The sequence below is a fragment of the Hordeum vulgare genome, chromosome 2H (genome assembly GCF_904849725.1).
Source record: "Hordeum vulgare subsp. vulgare chromosome 2H, MorexV3_pseudomolecules_assembly, whole genome shotgun sequence".
Lineage (NCBI taxonomy): Eukaryota > Viridiplantae > Streptophyta > Magnoliopsida > Poales > Poaceae > Hordeum > Hordeum vulgare.
Genome location: NC_058519.1, coordinates 344651410 through 344672021, shown reverse-complemented (window position 1 = coordinate 344672021; position 20612 = coordinate 344651410). Strand labels below are relative to the sequence as shown.

The following is a 20612-nucleotide window of genomic DNA, read 5'->3' as shown; positions in this document are numbered from 1 at the left end:
AGCTTCCAGTCGTCGGAGGCGATCGATCCGTGGAAGGATGCGTGGTAGGCAGATCTAGCGATGTAGGTGCCGGCCTCGTTCCACTTCCAAACCATCTTGTCAGGCTCAATGGAGAGTGACACGCTCTCGAGGAGACGCCAAAGCAGCAAGTACTGCCCGATTTCATGGACTCCTAGGACGCCGTGGATGTCGCACGCCCAAAGGTGGGCCTGCGAGCCCTCAACGACTGTCCTGTTCTTCCTACATCGCTTGGGGATGCAGGCGTGGAGCAGGGGCGCGATCTCGTAGACGGAGCACCCATTGATCCATCGGTCCTTCCAGAATCTAGTGCTCTCGCCGTTCCCAATGATCGTGTGGGTGCTCGCGAAGAAGAAGGCTCGCTCCTCAGCAGAGAACTGGAGGTCGAGTCCAACCCATGCACGACGGTCATCGGTTTTGCTGAACCATAGCCAACGAGTCCTCAGTGCCATGCCGGTGCGCTCCAAGTCGTGCACTCCTAGCCCACCAAGGCATTTTGGGCGTGCAACCCGACACTAGCTAACGTGACAGTGGCCACCGTTAGCCTCGACACGGCCAGCCCAAAGGAAACCTCGCTGGATCCTCTCAAGCACCTTGAGGATCTTCTTCGGCGGCGCCAACACGAGCAACTGGTGTAGCGGGATCGCTCCGAGCACCGATTTCACCAGAGCGAGGCGGCCCGCTCTATTCATGAGCTAGGCTTTCCAGGTGGGTAATCTCCTAGCGACCTTGTCGACGAGAGGGAGCAACTGAGCTGTGGTTGGGCGCTTGATGGTGAGCGGGATGCCCAGGTATGTGACGGGGAGACCAACAATTGGGTAGCCCAGGCTCTCAACGATGGGCCTCATGGTGTCGTCGTTGCATCTGATGAGCGTTGTAGTGCTCTTGGCGAAATTGACGCGTAGCCCAGATGCCCTGCCAAAGAGCAACGGGACGAACAACTGCGGCGACATGGAATCACCTTGGCGTAGGCCTTGGCGATGCCAAATAGGGGTCTAGGGCTCCCATTTAGCAGCACCTTGGTGCTGGCCGAGGATAGCAGGATCGCCACCCACTCAAGAAATCTGTCCCCGAAGCCATACTACCTTAGCACCTTGAAGAGGAAGGGCCATGACAGGGAGTCAAAAGCCTGCACGAGATCAAGCTTTAATAAGACGCGCAATGCGCCCAGCTGGTGCAACAAGCGAGCAGATTGGCGGACTAGCACAAAGTTGTCATGTAGGCTTCGCCCGTGGATGAAGGCGTTCTGGTTGTTGCGGACGAGGGCGTCGAGCCGGGGCGCGAGGCGGAGCGAGAGCACCTTGGTGAAGATCTTGGCAACAAGGTGTATGAGGCTGATCGGCTGATAGTCACGCAGACAACCCGCGTCGACACGCTTGGGAAGCAGCAAGAGCAATGTTTAGTTCAGGCACGAGAACCCATGTCCGTGCCTGTCGTAGAGCTGTCGGAAGACGATGGCGAAGTCGGCCTTGATCGTGGGCCAGCAGGCGCACAAAAACTCGGCGGCGAAGCCGTCGGTCCCCGGAGCCTTGCACGCCGACAATCTATTGAACATGCATCAAGTCTCCTCGTCATCAAAGGGCGCGTCTAGCTCAAGGAGATCCGGGGAGGGCATGATCAACTGCGAGAGGTCCAGGGTGCAATCATGGTCGATCCCGGTGCCCAGGAGCTCGTCGAAGTGCGCAAAGGTGGTGGAGGCGATGTCGGCATGATCGGTGAGTGTGTTGTGGTCGACGTTTAGGCTGTGCACTCGATTCTTCCGGTGATGATAGGAGCATTGTCGATGAAAAAAGGAGGTGTTCGCGTCCCCGTCCTTGAGAGAGGCGATGCGTGCCCACTGCCGGGCTAAGGTCTTGATTTCAAGACTTGGCTTTCAGAATTTATTTAAAAAAATGTTGGTAGCCCCCCTTTGTGTCCACACAGATACCTCTTGAGTTATACATGAGTTTCGCACATCGTCGCTCTCTTCTGGTTGCACGTGTTGAATTGTTTTCCCCCTCACACGTGAGAGTTGGTGTTATAGTATATGTGGATTGCACTAGCCCTTTCCATCAGTTCGGACTTTTTGTTGCGTTGGCTAGTGCATGAAGCTTAACATGGTATCAGGGCCTAAGGTCTTGAGTTCAAGTCCTGGCTTTTGCAGTTTATTCAAAAATTGCTGCCGCTCCCTATGTGTCCACGTATAGGCCTCTTGAGCCATACCTCTGAGTTTGTCCACGTGTTGACTTTTCGCGTCACACGTGAGAGGGGGTGTTGAAGTGTATATGTGGATTGCCTAACCCTTTCCATCAGTTCGGACTTTGGGTTGCGTTGGCTAGTGCATGAAGCTTAACAATCCCACTGCGAATCAAGGTTCACAATGTTAGGAAGTATTAGTATTGGTCTAGGAGTCCTATTAGGCTATGTTTACTTTTCTTGTACCCCAAGTCATGTGTAATATATATAATGCCCATGGGCTTAGCGATAGATTGCTTTCATAACATGCAACAGTGGGAGTTTCCTTCTCATATTTCACATTGCATTACATGTAAATATATGGAGTTATGTTTTGAAACTGCTGATGAGAGTATTGCATTGACGCTACAGGTGAGCAACAGTGACAATCAAAGTCCAGGTAATTGGTTTTCTCAATACTGTGTCATTTTCTAATATTCCTATGTTTTCCCCATCAATTGAATGGTTAAAATTTGGCACCGTTGACACTATTTGTATTTGCAGGATACGTTAAACAGGATGCACTAAGTATTGAATTGGCTGAGCAGCAAATTCTGGTAATGTTATGTTTCAAATAAACTATTCGAAAATGTTAAGTAGGAAATCGCTAGTAAAATGTTGCAAAAATCTTGTGGGTATTATAAATTTCTAACCACTGTTCCTGTATTTGGCTATACGAGTGGATTCTCTACCTGGTGGGTAGCTAAGCACGAGCTCTATATCATTTGATATTCTCCGTCTCACATTGGCAACTAACGACTACTTCAAGGTCTTGTTATTGGTCATGTGCATGGGCCACGTGGCCACAGAGGGGAAGAGCTGGTCATCAGCTGCAATGTACATAAAAAAGATCAACTAAAATGGCATCAAGGAAAAAATAGTCAAATAGAACCTTGTCAGGAATCCATCACACAGCTTAATTAAATCAGCTGAACAATCTATCACACATTCACTCATAGCTAATCCAATCAAACTATTGAATTCATGCACCAGCCAGTTACTAAAAGATCCGAACTGATAGAGAATGGCAGGAAATATATTTCAACACAAACAAGATCCGGATGAGCAGCCACGCACGGGTTGCCAGCATGGTTCACAAGCTCAGCGTCTTCCCACCTAGTCCAGGACCGGTGCTGAGTCTGTGCTCACCAGGGCCTCATCGGTGCACGCACCCCACCTTGCTTCCACCGTAGCTTCTGAAAGGTTATGCTGGGTAGATGCTACTTGGGCAGATGCGGCTAGAGCTCGTTGGCTTTGGATGGGAGCACCGATGCCAATTTCCTCTCCGGCTCACTCGAGCTCCAGCAAACTTCCAAGAAACCAAAGTCCAAACTAGTTACTTGAGATGGTGTCTAATGTCTTGCCCATTCTTTCTTTTGAGTTACCCGTCCAACTTATAACACCTTGCTAATCAACTGGGATATGACATCTCACAGGTTTCAGCTTACAATTTGTAAATTCCAGCTTCTTGCACGGCAACAAGCACAAAGGGAAGAAGAATTGGGTCAGTCAGAGAGGCATATCTTGGCGCTTCAAGTCAGTTTCAGCTTAGCAGACATTTTCGGTTCTTCTGTTCTTTCTTTTTTGGTGTGAACTATTTTTTTTCTTTTCATTGTTCAGCAAGAAATTGAAGATCTTGAGCGTGAAAACCGTCTTCATGATCAACAGGTGGCTACTTTGAATCTTTCCCTTTTCGCACCTAAATTAGTTGCGTCGCATTGTTTGGATGTGCTGATTAATTTATACATACAGTATGATCATTCTAGTCATGATTTACTTTTGCAAAATGTGTACAACTATTTTCCAAATATAGTGTAGGGTATGTGAGTTCACTATTCATGGAGTAAAATCAGCAAAACTACGTCTATAATGAACTATCGCAAAACTGCACATATTGATGTTTTCATTTCAGAAGCACATATCGATTACAGGATTTTATTAGTCAGGGGCAAGAATTGAAATCACCTTATTTGCGACCATACTATAACATATAGTTTAAGGGGGAGGCAACACATGAGAGGGGTTATTAAGGAGGACTCTTGGGAGGAAGGAGGTGATGCAAACAGTATGTGGATGAATATGCCGACTTGCGTTTGGAAGGTAGCTGAAGCAGCAAAAAGTCGTGGAGGAGCAACTCCAACTTGCTTCTACGAAGTGTGCAACACTAGAGTTGAAGGAGCCACTTCAACGTGTTCCGCTAGATATCGCTCTAGAGGCTAATATGGCAGCAGGAGTTCAATCCAAAACTCCTAGACCACACGATCTAGTCCAAGATCTTAGATAGGAAGAACAAGTTCTATTATAGATAGTGGGTACCACAAACTAAAGGCGAGGACCTGTATTTATAGGACTTTGGGAAGCCTTCACATACTTCTACTTATGAATAGAACACTCCAGAAAACATTACTTAAGATACACCATTCTACTCATGGCTACTCACAACTAGAGGACTCTAGAAAACAGTAGGCAGGTTAGAAAAGAAGAGAAATACTACACTAGACTCGAGGTATCTAGAACTAGCCAAACAAATATGGCATGTGTTTTTCTTTTTTCTTTTATCCTCAACTATTGTTCCTCATCATTCTGCCCTAGTTGTTTGGAACTTTGCCCTCGAGTTATCTTCATAGAGCGTTTCTTCTGGATGGTAGAGGGTCAAGCCCGTAACATTGAAAGTTTTGGACATACCCATGTCGCTTGGGAGATCTATCACATAAACATTAGCATTTATCTTCCTCATGATAGAGAAAGGCCCATACCTTCGCTGCCTAAGCTTCCCTTTAACACCTAAAGGCAGCCTCTCTTTTCGAAGGTAGACCATCACCTTATCACCAACTTGGAATGATTGTGGCCTCCTTTTGCAGTCAGCAAGTTGTTTATATTTCTTATTTTGTGCTTCCAAAACACCAAAATCTCTTCAAATAACTCAGTGTAATTATTGTTAAGTTTCATGAACTAGCCAACGCAACCAAAAGACCGAACTGATGGAAAGGTCTAAGGCAATTCATATATACAATTCCAACACCCCCTCTCACGTGTGACGTGGAAAGTCAACACATGAATAGACTCAGAGGTATGGCTCAAGAGGCCTATACATGGACATAGAGGGAGCAACAACAATCTTTGGACATAAATTGCGAAAGCCATGACTAGAACTCAAGACCTTAAACTTTGATGCCGTGTTAAGCTTCATGCACTCCCCTGGTTGTTTGGAACGTGCCCTCGATTTATCTTCATAGAGCGTTTCTTCTGGATGGTAGAGGTTCAAGTCCGTAACATTGAAAGTGTTGGATATACCCATGTCGCTTGGGAGATCTATCACATAAACATTAGCATTTATCTTCCTCATGATAGAGAAGGGCCCATACCTTCGCTTCCTAAGCTTCCCTTTAACACCTAAAGGCAGCCTCTCTTTTCGAAGGTAGACCATCACCTTATCACCAAATCGGAATGATTTTGGCCTCCTTTTGCACTCAACAAGATGTTTATATTTGTGATTTTGTGCTTCCAAAACACCAAAATCTCTTCAAGTAACTCAGTGTAATTATGGTTAAGCTTCATGCACTAGCCAATGCAACCAAAAGACCGAACTGATGGAAAGGTCTAAGGCAATCCATATATACACTTCAACACCCCCTCTCACGTGTGACGTGGAAAGTCAACATGTGAATAGACTCAGAGGTATGGTTCAAGAGGCCTATACGTGGACATAGAGGGAGCAACAACATTCTTTGGACATATTAGTATTAGTATTAGTATGAGGGGGGGGGGGGGGTTAGGAAGTATTAGTATTGGTCTAGGAGTCCCTATTAGTCCATGTTTGCTTTCTTTCCACCTCAAGTCTTGTGTAATATATATATATGTCCCTTGGGCCTTCAATAGAGATAAGTTACTTTCCTAACAATATGGAGGTTGACCAGAAAAGCTATTTTCCGGGGTATGACAACTTATGGAGAGATACAAGGAGCAAAAGAAGGACTGCTTACGATGTTCATTGACTTGGAGAAGGCCTATGGTAAGATGTAGCGAAATGTCATGTGGTGGGCTTTGGACAAACACAAAGTCCCAACAAAGTCCAATATCCTCATCAAGGACATGTATGATAATGTTGTGACAAGTGTTCAAACAAGTGATGGCAACATTGATGACTTGCCAATTAGAATAGGACTTGACCAAGGGTCAGCTTTGACCCCTTATATATATATTTTGCTTTGGTGATGGATGAGGTCAAAAGGGATGTACAAAGAGATATCCCATGGTGTATGCTCTTTGCGAATGTCGTGGGTGCTAGTCGATGATAGTCGGACGGGCGTTAATAGAAAGTGAGATGTGAAGACAAGACTTTGGAACTGAAAAATTTTAGGCTTAGTAAAACTAAAACTTGACGTGCGGTTTCAGTGCTACTAGGCACGAGGAGGTTAGCCTTGATGGGCATGTGGTACCATAGAAGGATACCTTTTGATATTTGGGGTCATTTCTACTGAAGAATGGTGATATCAAAGAAGATGTGAGCCATGGAATCAAAGCCGTATGGAGCTATTGGCTTCCTCCGTGACGAGAGCACCACAAAAGTGATATGTCCAACTAAAAGGTTCAACCTGCGAATTTATATTACGCAGAATGCTGGCCTACTAAAAGGCGATTTGTCCAACAGTTAGGTGTAGCAGAGATGAGTATGCTGAGATGGATATGTGGCCTCACAAGAAAAGAACGGTTTCGGATTGATGATATATGTGATAGAGTTGGGGTAACACCAATTGTAGAGAAATTTGTCCAACATCATCTGAAATGGTTTGGGCATGTACAACACAGGCCTCTGGAAGCGCCGGTGGATAGAGGAAGGATAAAGCAAGAGAGATCAGGCTGGACCAAACTTGACATAAGGGGAGTCCGTTACGAGAGACTTGAAGGAATATCACCAAAAACTAGGCCATGGACAGGGATGGGTGGAAGTTAGCTATCCACAAGTAAGAGCCATACTAGGTTTTGAGATCTTATGGGTTTCAACTCTAGCCTACCCCAACTTGTTTGGGATTGAAAAGCTTTGTTGTTGTACATCATAACATACCACAATTGATATAGGAAATAATGGTTTTAATAAACAAAGTTTCTTCAATTCATGCCACAACTTTTTTGCGAGTTTGATTTAATTGTCAAACATTGCTCGTCTCCTAGTTAGCTGGAATTCTGATTACCGCAGCAATAAAGCAAGCAGAATAAAAAGCACAATCAACATAATTGAGTTTGGCATGAATTAGCCTCAGGTGCAGGCCGAAGCCTTGTAGGCGGCACACTGGATGTGCGAGTGGCAGTTTTCTGGCCAAGTGGTTTTAGTTCTTTGGAATATGACCTTCAATAAGTAGTTTTCTGAATAAAATCTTCATTCATACTTTTGCGACAGTTTTCCATTATATGTGTTATTTTTTGTGGAATTTAGTCATATTTATACTGTTGTTCCTAAATCTGAAATACCGCTCAAGCCTAGTTGTCTCTAACAGTAGTTCTACAGTAACTATTACTCGTGTGCTGCACTCAACTGAGACAGAAGTCATGCTCCTTTATCATCTGTTCCTTGATGCAGTTCTGGTTAAAATTTATTTATCTAACTAACCTTGCTGAAATCGATAGTGAAAACTTTGGTATGAATTGTTGTCACATTATTTGTGATGAGTATGTGATTAATTTTCAGATCATTATTCTTCGTGATACAATCTTGAAAGTTCTAAATAAGCCCTATTCTTATTTTATCACGTGAACATTAGGGTGCAGTTGGTTAATAGAAGCTTCGTCTTTAAGCCATTAAGTTGTGAAATATTCCTAGTTCTGTGGAATTCTAACGGAATCTAGCGATGGGATTTTTATGAGTCATCGAGTCCTGAACACGTAACAACAGTTTATGTACATGTGTTGTGTACTGTTTAATCATTTATAATTGATTGAACAAGATACATGCTTCCTGCACTTTGAAAATTTATATACACTTAGTTTCTGCTCCCCTTTCCCTTCTATATGTGGTCAATGCAGTGATGAGTTGAATAAAATATAGAACTAAGATCTTGTATTTAACAAAAATATCTTTCACGCTTTTTGTGTTCCGATGAAATTTGTAGGGTTTTTACATATATGTCCCTAACTCGAACCCACTACTCAGATTTACCCCTAATTTTGAAGTGTGCTTAAATTTGTTCCTCTTCTGTTACTTCCTCTTATAGAAATGACCTTCCGTGCGTCACCATCCTCTCAACGGGTTTTGACCGTCTGGTGAACAGTAACGTGATGAATAGTAAATAAAAAAATAGCAAACAAATTCAAAAAAATATGAAAATTTGTGTGATCGAAGGTACTTGGGTGCGCAAGGTGCGTGTAAATTTATATGCTGTTTCGACATTCTAGGAGCTCGTACCAAAGGAAAAAATAAAAACTGTACGCCTGTGAACAAAAAATTCAAAAAAAAAGCAAACAGGTTCAAAAGAATCTGATTTTTTTGGCGTCCAAGGTGCTTGGGTGCGCAAGGTGCTTGCAATTTTTTGTAGTGTTTCGACATTGTCGGAGCTCATGGAGAAAAAAAGTAAAATTTGGCTCGGAAAAATCTTTGAAAAAATGCACTATGTTTTTTGCTAGAGCTCCTCACATGTCATTTGATCACAAAAACTTGGAACCACCTTGTGCACCCATGCCTCTTTGATGCCAAAAAAAATCATATATTTTTGAATTATTTTGCTATTTTTTCGAATTTACTGTTCATAGGCATACATATTTTTTTTCCTTTGGTACGAGCTCGTGGAATGTGTAAATAGCATGAAAACTTGCACGCACCTTGCCCACCCAAGTAACTCTGATCCCACAAAATTTCAGATTTGGTGTTATTTTTTATTGAACTGTTCACCGAGTTATTGTTCAGAAGACGGTCAAAGCCCGTTGACCGGACGGTAACGACATAGAAGGGCATTTCTATGACGGGCAAATTTGAGCATAGCTGAAAATTAGGGGCGAATTTGATTAGGTGGTTGTAGTTAGGGACAAAAATGCAAATGACCCAAACTTGTAATTGTTAGGAAAGCAACTTGTATTCCCATGAGGCCATAGGCCAGTATATATACATGTACAAGTGGTGGACTATATGCAGGAAACCTCTTATATATCGGGATAAATACAAAAGGTACATGACTTATATTATAACTCTAACACCCCCCCCTCAAACTCATGGTGGATGAACAACACTCAGTTTGGAGAGATAAAAGCCATGTTGTGCTTTAGTCTGGGCCTTCGTTAGGAAATCCGCCAACTGTAACTTGGAAGGCACATACTCAAGAGCAATGACCCGATCCTGCACAGCAGCGCGCACATAGAAAGCATCAACACCAATATGCTTGGTGAGCTCATGCTTCACAGGATCGCGCGCAATGCTAATAGCACCTGTACTGTCAGATAAGAGCAGAGTCGGTGTAGTGACAGAAACACCAAAATCCTGAAGTAACCACCGTAACCAACTCACCTCTGCCGTCAAAAGAGCCATCGCTCGCAACTCAGCCTCTACACTCGAACGGGAAACTGCAATCTGTTTCTTCGTCTTCGAGGCAATGAGAGAACCACCAAGAAAAACACAGTAAGTAGAAAGTGAACGGCGATCTGAAGGATCACTAGCCCACGTAGCATCCGAATAGGCCTGAAGCTGTAAAGAACTGGAGCGAGGAAAGAATAGACGGTGGGAGATCGTGCCCCGAAGATATCGGAGAACACGGAGGAGATGACTATAGCGAACCGATGTGGGAGCAGAGACGAACTGACTCAGAATATGAACCGGATAAGAGATATCTGGACGAGTGACAGCTAGATAAACAAGACTGCCAACAAGATGACGATAACGCGTCGGGTCAGGCAGGGGATCACCATCAGTAGCGGAGGTGAACATTGAGCTCCATAGGAGTCTCAACAATGCGCTCATCAGTAAGAGCAACACGAGGAAGAAGATCCTGGATATACTTTTCCTGGGATATAAAAAAGCCATCAGAGGTAGAAGAGACTTCAATCCCAAGAAAGTAGCGAAGAGGTCCAAATCAGACATAAGGAGCTGCTCACTAAGGCGGGCCTTGACAAAGGCAATATACTCGGGGTCATCCCCAGTGATGACCATGTCATCAACATAGAGAAGAAGAAGAGTCCGACCACGAGGAGAAAGGTGAATAAACAATGCTGGATCATGAACACTGGCTGAAAAACCAGCGACAGTCACCACAGAGGCAAAACGCTCAAACCAGGCGCGGGGGGCTTGCTTAAGGCCATAGAGAGAGCGACGAAGACGACATACCATGCCATCAGGAACATAATACCCAGGTGGTGGCTGCATGTATACCTCCTCACGCAGCTCACCATTAAGAAAAGCATTCTTAACATCAAGTTGAGAAATAGACCAATGGCGTGTAGAGGCCACGGCAAGAAGTGTACGAACAGTGGTCATATGAACCACATGAGCAAAAGTCTCGTCATAATCACGACCATGCTCCTGCTGAAAACCACGAGCCACAAGACGAGCTTTGTGACGCTCAAGAGAACCATCGGAGTGAGTCTTAACTTTGTAGACCCACTTACAAGTGATGGGACGGACTCCGGGAGGAAGGGAAACAAGATCCCACATACCAGTGCGCTCAAGAGAAGCAATCTCCTCTGCCATCACAAACTGCCATTCAGGATGAACAACAACCTGATGATAAGTAGTCGGCTCAAGAACAACAGCACCAGCGGTGGAAAATCCAAAGCGATCAACAGGAGGACAAGGACGAGAATGCAAGCCATAAGTAGGCTGAGACGAGGATGATGACACATCCACAGAGGCATCCACAGAACGTGAACGACGAGTGTAACACTGAGGAAAAGATGGAACAATGGAAGGAGGAATCGCCAAGGTAGAATCGGGGAGTGGCCACGAAGAAGTCACCGGAGATGAAGGTGTAGAATCCGGTGACATGCTAGGCGAGGAGACCGTGGAAGATGGTGGCGACAAATCGAGTGGAGGTGGAGAAGCAGAGGGAGCGGAACGAATAGGCAAAGGCTCGACGGGTGTGATAGGTGTGTCAGGAAAAGTGAGGAAAGAGATATCCTCCACTGAAAAGGTCAAGGAAGATGGGCGTGGGTAGAAGGGAGGAGACTCACCAAAAATCACATCCCGAGAGATACGCATCCGACGACCGATAGGATCCCAACAACGATAGCCCTTATACTCATCACTATAGCCTAAGAAGACACACTCAACAGACTAAGTGGTTAGTTTGGTGCGTTCGCGGGGGGCAAGAAGAACATAGCAAACACAACCAAACAAGAGAAGCATCGAATAATCGGGAGAACGATCAAAAAGACGCTCGAAAGGAACACCACCCTGTAGAGCAGCGGAAGGCTGGAGATTGATGAGATAGGTGGAGGTGGAGATGGCCTCAGCCCAAAAATGAGGCAGGAGAGAGGCAACAATCATCAATGCACGAGCCGTCTCGAGAAGATGACGATGCTTGTGCTGAGCCACACCATTCTGAGCGTGAGCACCAGGACAAGAGAATTGAGAGAGAGTCCCTTGGTCAGCAAGAACACTACGAGAAGTCATGAAATAAAGCCATGTGTAACGAGAGAAGTCATTTGTGAAAATAATATAGTATTTATGACCCCCTTTCGAAGCGAAGGGAGCCGGACACCATACATCGGAATGAACTAAATCAAAAGGACGCTTAGACACTGACTCACTATGTGGATATGGTAACTGAATCTGCTTGCCAAGACGACAACCCTGACACTCTAAAGAGGCATCTCCTAAGACAGACCCCAAAAGACCTTGACGAACTAACGACGACAAATGAGAACCAAACAGATGACCAAGTCGATGATGCCACTGCTGGATGGAACCAGTAGCCGAGGCGACCAAAGCGGAAGAACTGGCGATAGAGTGGGAAGCGGAAGGAACATGAAGCCAGTCCAACTCCCAAAGACCCTCAAAATCACGGCGGCGAGGACCAGCCCCAACCAGAGTGTGCGTGCGACGGTCCTGGACAGAACAAGAGTCAAGGTCAAGGATGACACGACAACCAGAATCAGCAAGTTGACCAGGGGAAAACAGATTCATGGTAAGTCGAGGAACATGAGCAACATCAGGAACAGAATAAGGAGTGGTAAGATTGCATGTACTAACGACAGAAAGGGGAGTACCATCAGCGGTGAGGACATGAACAGGAGAATCAAGCGATCGAAGAGAGGATAGAGTGGAAGAATTAGAAGACATATGAAAGGAAGCTCCAGAGTCCAGAACCCATGGGGATGTACCTGACTGTGTAGAAGGTGGTTGCTCAGTGCGGGAAGCCTCAGTCACAGAACCAACAGTACATGTCGAGGAAGAACCTGAAGCAGCGAGCAGACGTTAAGTCTCAAAATATCCTGCTCAGTCAAAGCGATGGCTGAAGCTGTCGAGGTAGATGACGAGGTCTTTGTAGATGATGATCGTGCCTTGCGCAAGTGTTTCTTCTTCGTGTAGCAGTGGGACTCAATATGACCATCATTGTTGCAGTAGCCACAATGTGAACGGGGGCGACCTGAGCCTCCAGAAGGAGTGGGCAAGAGCGGCGGAGCACTCGAGCGAGAAGGGATCGGTGCAGCAGGTGGCGTAGAAGTAGCCCGAGTAGCGAGCACCGAGGGAACCTCCAGCAAACAGCACCACGTAAGCGAGTCTCCTCAGCACGAATCTCAGAAAGGGCCTCCATGAGAGAGATACGGCCACAAGCAAACAACTGAGCACGTCGGGGCTCAAACTCCTTACGGAGCTGAAACAGGAACTCGTAGACGCGATGAAACTCCAAATCGGCCTGGACAGCCTGGCAACAGGGGCAAGTACGACAACCAGCACTGCGGAGAGAATCAAGCTGACGCTAGATAGCAGAACTCTGTGCATAGAAGTCATCAACAGTAGAGTCACCCTGTTGAAGAGCATGCTCCTGACGAACCATAGAGAGGTATAAGGCATCACCAGAGGGCTCATAGCGCTGACGAAGGCGAGTCCACATCTCAAACATAGTAGGAAGGCCTAGAAACTTAGAGGCAAACTGAGGCAGAACGCTAGCAGTGAGAACAGCTGCAGCACGAGCATCATTATCAAGCCACTGGGTGTAAGCAGACAGAGCACCATGATATGTCTGAAGAGCCTCCTCATAAGAAGACCTTCTCATCATAAGCACGGATAGCGGCCTCATCAGCAAGCTTAGCCGCATCCTTTGCAGCCTGAGGAGCATCCGCAGGAAGAGCCGGTGGGGTCGGCGGAGTGGGAACCACGGGAGGAACCGGACATGGCGGACAACAGACCTCGTCAGAAAGAAAAACCCATAGGCGGATGCCACGCATGTGAATGTGCATTAAGCCAATGAACTCTGTAGTTAGTGCCATCAAAGATAACCGGACAACGAGGAACAACAATGTAGCCGGATGCAGCATAATTTTTTTTTGAGATCACGTCGATACAGGAGAATCCGGCGAAATCCGACGAATTCAGCAGCAGGGGGGCGACGAAATCAGGAGCTGGTGGCGACAGGATCCAGCAGTTCGCAATTTATTTAGCTGGCAGAGATCTTCTCGTTCGAACCAACAGCGCAACAATAGCGAGGAGAGATCGAGAGGGTGGTGGCGAGATCCAGCGAGGCAGCAGCCCGATCCGTGCCCGATCCGGTGAGGGCGTCGTCTGAGGTGGGCGACTGGTGGCGGCAGTGGACTGAAATCCGGTGAGGGCGGAAGACTGGCGGCGGGATCCGGCCTGGGATGAGGAGCACCGAGGCAGCAGTGGGGTCCGCAACAGCTGGATCCGGCCTGGGACGAGGAGCACCGAGGCAGCAGCGGGATCCGGCCCGGGACGATGCGGCGATGAGAACGGGAACGAGGAGAGTCAGCTCAGTAGATCGGTTCAAGGGAACCAGAGACGTGTTCCAGCGGGACCAGACAAGAGCACGGACAGGGACGAGACGCCTTGCCAAGGCAGCGGCGACGGCTATGGGTTGGGATCGAGAGGAGCACGAGTTGCGCGTGCTAAAAGAACCTAAGCTCTAATACCATGTTAGGAAAGCAACTTGTATTTCCATGAGGCCATAAACCAGTATATATACATGTACATGTGGTGGACTATATGCAGGAAACCCTTTATATATCGGGATAAATACAAAAGGGTATATGACTTATATTATAACTCTAACAGTAATCTTACGTGACTTGTTATTGGTGTGAGGCCTTCTGTAGGATGCCTGATCTATTGAAATTCTGTATTCCAGGAAGCAATGTCGAAGGCCGAGCTTCGGAATATGGAGAGATCACAAAAGCGAGAAGGAATAGATATGACATACCTAAAAAATGTGATCTTAAAGCTTCTTGAAACAGGTATCCGGAACTTCTTATTGCTTATTTTGCTGTTGATTGAGAGATGATATGCAACATTGACTTGGTATCTTTTACACACGGGAGGTGGGGGCCTTGCTACCTGTGGTTGCTATGCTACTACAGTTCAGCCCCGACGAGGTACTTGTAACTCGTATATAAAATGTTTTGTCGTAGTTTCCTAACTTGTAACCTCTGATATTGTTGAAGTAGTAGTACAAATTAGCTCTAGAAGGCCTAACATCCTCTATTATTCTAGCACATGGTTAAGTTACTCAAGTATTGTGGAAGTCACAGGGAAGCTGCTAAGCATCGTGTAACATGTCTATAATGTAGAGCACATTCTAGACGCGGCAGTTCCAATTCCTATAGCATAATATAAATAACAAAAGCCACACGTAATTACAGGAAAACCCGATCCTTCTCAAACTTGCTCTCTCAGCATATAAGCATTGACTAATTGTCGTTGTGATTATGTAAGTTTGTTTACCCTGAACATGGACTCGAGTCTATTATCTATGGATTATTGCTTTCATCCCGCTAACATGGGTACAGTTTTGGGAGTGTTTTGTTGTTGCAAGAAGTACTAAGAATTTATCTTGCTTCCATGCCTGCTATAAAGCATCCAATGATATCCCTAATACGGTGGTTGGAAATTATCTGCAACAGGAATGATTGTTATAACCCTGATAGTAAAATACTCTCTGTAAAGAAATATAAGATCGTTTAGGTCACTAATAAAGGGAGTACCAATTATGCCCTCTGAAGGAGAGAAGTTGACATACTTAACCTTGGCAGCTCAATAAATGCCAACATGGCGTCCTCTCAAATGTCGCTCCGCCGCCAGCTACAGCATTGTCAGATGGTGGATCGACACCAAACTCATTCTTTGGAAGATTCACATTCTAGTAGCAGTGCAAGATCTTGGTTTTGATGATCCTCCTTTTACAGAGGTAGATACACATTCACGGGGTGATCCAAAATCCCAGCGGTCTTACTGATTGTGAAAGGTGGCTCTTTTGTTTGCATGCTTCTCAGCTATTCTTACCTTTTATAAAGTACTGTATATTATAAAAATAGAAAACCATAACTACATATATTATTTTTGATTTCTCGCTCTGGGTATTTAGATTCAAAGACAACGAGACACTGGCTTGATCCTTCCTCAGTTGGGGAAGCTCTTCGTCCTGGTGACCGTTCATGTTTTTTGTAGAAAATGTCGTACACCTATGAGCATTATAGAATCATGCTAATTTGAAATTTTTGGATTTAGTGACCTAAGTGTGTTTTCTAGAACGACCACTAAATCTCTTTGATTAGTCTATGACCGAGCCTGTGAATATTGAAAATGCAATTATATGACGAGGGAAACATGGTTCTGTTCTAACGTTCCCACCGTTCCACACAGCAGGAGAGACTGCTACTGTTGCTCCAATACCAATAATATGTTATAGGTTATTTACATACCCAAGGCTGAAACTCAGAGAAACAATCTACATTGTGAGAGCAACTCCAACTCGCCGACCTGAACAGTTCGTCGGACCTAAAAGAAAAACCGGCTCGCTTGTTGGTGGCGCATCCACCCCTGGATTGCCGTTGGCGCTTGTCACGCCCAAGATGCGACCCTATCCTCAATTTGGCACGAAGGCCTCGTCAGGGATAGAAGCGCATCTCGTCGTGTCGCAAGAATGGATATCGTTACAAGTACATGTACTGAAAAGAAGAGATATATAAAGAGTTGGCTTACACTCGCCACAAGCTACATCAGAGTCACATCAGTACATTACATAATCATCAAGAGTAAGAGCAGGGTCCGACTACGGACGAAAACAAACGACAAAAGAAGAACGACGTCCATCCTTGCTATCCCAGGCTGCCGGCCTGGAACCCATCCTAGATCGATGAATAATAAGAAGAAGAAGCAACTCCAAATGAACAATCAACGCGCTCGCGTCACGTAACCTTTACCTGTACCTGCAACCAGTGTTGTAGTAATATGTGATCCACAGGGGACTCAGCAATCTCATTTCCAAAGGAATCAAGACTAGCAAAGTTTAATGGGTGGGGTAAGGTTAAGTGCTGAGGTTGCAGCAGCGGCTAAGCATATATATATGGTGGCTAACTTACGAGTACAAGAAATAAGAGGGGGAAGATCTACGCATGACGGACGTGAACTACTGATGATCAAATGAATGATCCTAAACACCTACCTACGTCAGACATAACCCCACCGTGTCCTCGATCGGAGAAGGAACTCACGAAAGAGACAGTCACGGGTATGCACACAGTTGGCATGTTTTAATTAAGTTACTTCAAGTTATCTAGAACCAGTGTTAAACAAAGCTTCCACGTTGCCACATAACCGCGGGCACGGCTTCCCGAAAGATTTAGCCCTGCAGGGGTGCTCCAACTAGTCCATCACAAATTACCACAAGCCGCATAGAAATCCTCAATCACGAAGCTTGCGATCTCGTCGGAATCCCTAGTGGAAAACCTCAACTCTGAGATTACCCAAAGCATCACCGGAATCCCGATGCACAAGATATCTCGTCAAAGGTAAAACTAATCCAGCAAGGCCGCCCGACGTGTCGACGATCCCGATAGGAGTCGCGTACCTCGTTCTCAGGACACGGCGGATGAGCTAGACGTCGGGATCGCTAAACCTCCGGGTGACCAGAGGGGCGCCGAACATCGCTCAGGTGGGACCAACACTCATGAGGAGCACTGGCCCGGGGGTTGATTAACTTATCCTCGGGGTCCGGAAAGTCCCTATGCAATTTTATTAGGTGTTTAGGGAAATGTAGTACCAAAGTTGGGCCTTGCCAGACCTGCTTTAATCTAAAACGAATTATCAAGGGGGTCCCCATAACAACCCCGATCGTGTTAGGAGCGCTCATTTATGGAACATAACACCGGTAGCCGGAAACTAAGGGGGCAAAGGTGGAACAAAACACCAGGCTAGAAAGGCTGAGCCTTCCACCTTTTACCAAGTATATAGGTGCATTAAATTAAATAGCATCAATATAGTGATATAACAAGGAACCCATGCTTTCACATGGAAGCATCTGCATCTGCAACTAGCAACGCTATCAACAGGGTTAAGCAAGCAGTAACATAGCCAAACAGTGGTTTGCTAGGTCGAACAGGTTGAAGGTTTCATGGCATTGTTGAGAGCCTGATATTTAACATGTGGTAGGCAACGAGACATAACGACAGAAACAATAAAACTAGCATGGCAATGATAGTAATGGTATCTGGGGAAATGATCATCTTGCCTGAGATCCTGCTTGGAAGAAGAATGAATCCGTGAAGCAGTCGAACCGATGTAGTCGAACGGGTCCTCACATCCGACACGCTTGCGGAACTCTATCGAGACGGGGAAAGCCGGAACAAGCATCAACACACGATATTCACCACACGGTGCAACAACACAAATGATGCATGAGCAGCTGAAAACATGCAAGTCACGGCATGGCAAATCACACAATCAAACACTACACATTAAGTGAAGTTCAATATGCACGAGTTGCATATTGACGAAACTCCACGTTAATTATTTAGTTCACTCCCGGTTATCTACACGGCAATATTAATGTTGTCAAACACGCAAGAGGTGGAGCGGAAATTAAACTACCTATCTAGGCATTTTAAATGAGGTCGGAAATGACATATAGCATCTCCGAGACGACCTCACACGTTAATTTACAATTCTGTCCAGATCTGAACTAATGCATTTAATTGTTTGTTAAACAGCAAAACAAATAGGTTCACGTGATTCTACGCATCAAGGCAAGCAAACTACACATAAAGAGCATCTCCAACGGAGCTACGGATCAAAAGTTACAAGCACCGCAAGATATGATGGCATGAATGCAATATGTGTGAAACGACGGCTACGAGCACTTCAAAACAAACAACCAGCAAGAGAAAATGAAACTACACGAGATTCTAAGCAAGTTTCATGTAGGACACGATCAAATCGGAGCTACGGTTCAACATCTACAAGCAAAACAAGAAATGATTACAAATTGCCCAAAACAGCCACATAGCAACTTCTACGCCTCACAACTTCGACTACCCAACTCCGATATGCTCAAGCAAGGCATGGCACGGAAGAGGGCAAGAAGCACTACTACAAACTACTAACAACAACTACCATGGCAGCAAGGAGCACTAGGAAAAGAAGACACAAACTGACATCTCACGCACTATTTCAGACTTAGTGAAAATAACACCTCCTGAAAGTGCAGTTTTCAGCCTGAAGCAATATTGACAGCAGCAAAACCTATAGCTACAGGACTCCAAATGGCATGAAAATTTACAGCATGCTAGAGAAACACAAGGGGTACAACTAACTCCATTGGACCAACCTCGAAAGAGCTATAGAACACAAGATGCAAGCAAGACAAGACAGCAAGAAAATATAACAGATTCCAGACTTAGAAATATTTCAGCACGTCTAAAACAGCACTAATCCTCAATTTGAGAGCAAGAAAACAACACCTAAACATGCATTTCTATTGCAACCAAAAATACCAGGGGCTAGTCTAAACATCCCAGATCGACTCTCTAGTTGACAGCTACTTCTAACAAGGCACGGAATAAATCCTACGAATTAAACAAAAGGGCATCACGACAAAATATCGCGCGAACTAACTTCCTCAAAAACTAAAACTAATTGCACAGAAAAATCCATGGGATTTTTCTACCCCGGAAATATATAAAATATGTGGGGTTTGCAACACAAAATAATGCCACACATTAATGCGAGATAATCACCTATATACGGGAAAATAAACTACCGGCAAATCCCTACACGTAAAAATACAATTGACCGCTCTAAAATACACGGAAAAATAGATTCTAAAACATGGACATTTAATCTACGGTATACGGGCAGTCCGGACACGCACGAGAAATAGATACGGACACTAACCTAATGGGACAGCACGGTAAACAGTGCATTTGGCACGTAAAACTACGTCAAACAACTATGCAAGTTGCAAAAACGGATACTACGAGAAAATCTACACGAAAACCATATATTACACGCCCCGATCCGACACACGGATTTTAAAGTACGCGCGATCTAATATACGGATATTTTTTGTGGAATTTAAAATTCCGAAAAGCCTAAAAAAACCTATCGGGCCGAACAGGTTAAGCGCAACACATTAAAACGCGCTGGGGGCGGGGGAATAGTCTCACCTTGGGAAAAGGCCTCTTGGGCCGGCCTGGTCGGAAGGAGGCCGAAGGGTCTCGGCTGGGCCTGCTCGTGGTGGCGCTGTTGGGCCGAAGGGGAGCTGCGCGGCTGCTGGGCCTCGTGGGCGCACACGGCCCACAGCAAAGGTCAACGCGGAGGGAACCGGCGTCGTCCTCCTCACTCCCGCACGAACAGCGAAGGAGCTCCATGGCGAGGGGCTTCGGCGGCGGCGCGCCCAGGCACGGGGGTGGCGAGAGACTCCGGGGACGAGCGGATCCGGCCGGGATCCTCCGGATCTGGCCCCTGGCGGGGCTGCGGTCGTCGCGGCAGCGCGAGCTGGCGGCGGGCGAAGTGCTTGCGGCGGGCTCCCTCGCCGCGACGGGAACTGCGGCCGCGAGGACGGGCGCAGGCGGCGGGGACGCTCGGGCGCGCGCGGGGAACCAGCACGGCTAGGCGGCTCATGCGGCGGCGGCCGGTGGCCAGTGGCCGGCGGGGAGCGACTCCGGCGAGGGCTGGCTCGGGCAGGAGGAGCATCGGGATCCGGGGTAGAGAGTTTGCGGCGGTAGATGGGCCTCGGGCGGGCCGCGCGCGAGCTCGGGCGGGCCCGGCGGCTGGGGGAGGAGAGAGAGGTGGGAAAATTAGGGTTAGGGGTAGGTGGGCGCGGAAAACAAGGAGGGATTTGAGGGAGGATGTCTAAAATGCACCGGGGGGCATTTATAGAGAAAATAGGGGCTCGGTTAACCGGAATCGCGTTCCGGATCCAACCGTGGGGTCGGATTCGGACGATTCTGAA

The 20612-nt window shown here is 46.2% G+C and overlaps 1 protein-coding gene and 1 long non-coding RNA gene across 2 annotated transcripts; both read left to right on the top strand.

Moving 5' to 3' along the window:
- Window positions 1–2550: 2550 nt before the first annotated feature.
- LOC123427109 (protein GRIP-like) lies at window positions 2551–14666 on the top strand. The gene is made up of 5 exons (XM_045111066.1): window positions 2551–2632; window positions 2737–2789; window positions 3697–3768; window positions 3853–3900; window positions 14514–14666. The coding sequence occupies exons 1-5, from the start codon at window positions 2554–2556 to the stop codon at window positions 14664–14666; spliced, it is 405 nt and encodes a 134-aa protein (XP_044967001.1). The 5' UTR covers window positions 2551–2553.
- A 32-nt stretch (window positions 14667–14698) lies between these two features.
- On the top strand, window positions 14699–15912 carry LOC123430067. The gene is made up of 2 exons (XR_006622846.1): window positions 14699–14757; window positions 15286–15912. It is a non-coding gene; the product is annotated as an uncharacterized LOC123430067 (long non-coding RNA).
- Window positions 15913–20612: the final 4700 nt, after the last annotated feature.

Coding starts and splice junctions, on each gene's coding strand:
- LOC123427109 (XM_045111066.1), top strand. CDS start 2,554: ATGGAGTTATGTTTTGAAACTGCTGATGAGAGTATTGCATTGACGCTA. Junction 3,769..3,852: donor GGCATATCTTGGCGCTTCAA/GTCAGTTTCAGC, acceptor TTCATTGTTCAG/CAAGAAATTGAAGATCTTGA. Junction 3,901..14,513: donor ACCGTCTTCATGATCAACAG/GTGGCTACTTTG, acceptor TCTGTATTCCAG/GAAGCAATGTCGAAGGCCGA.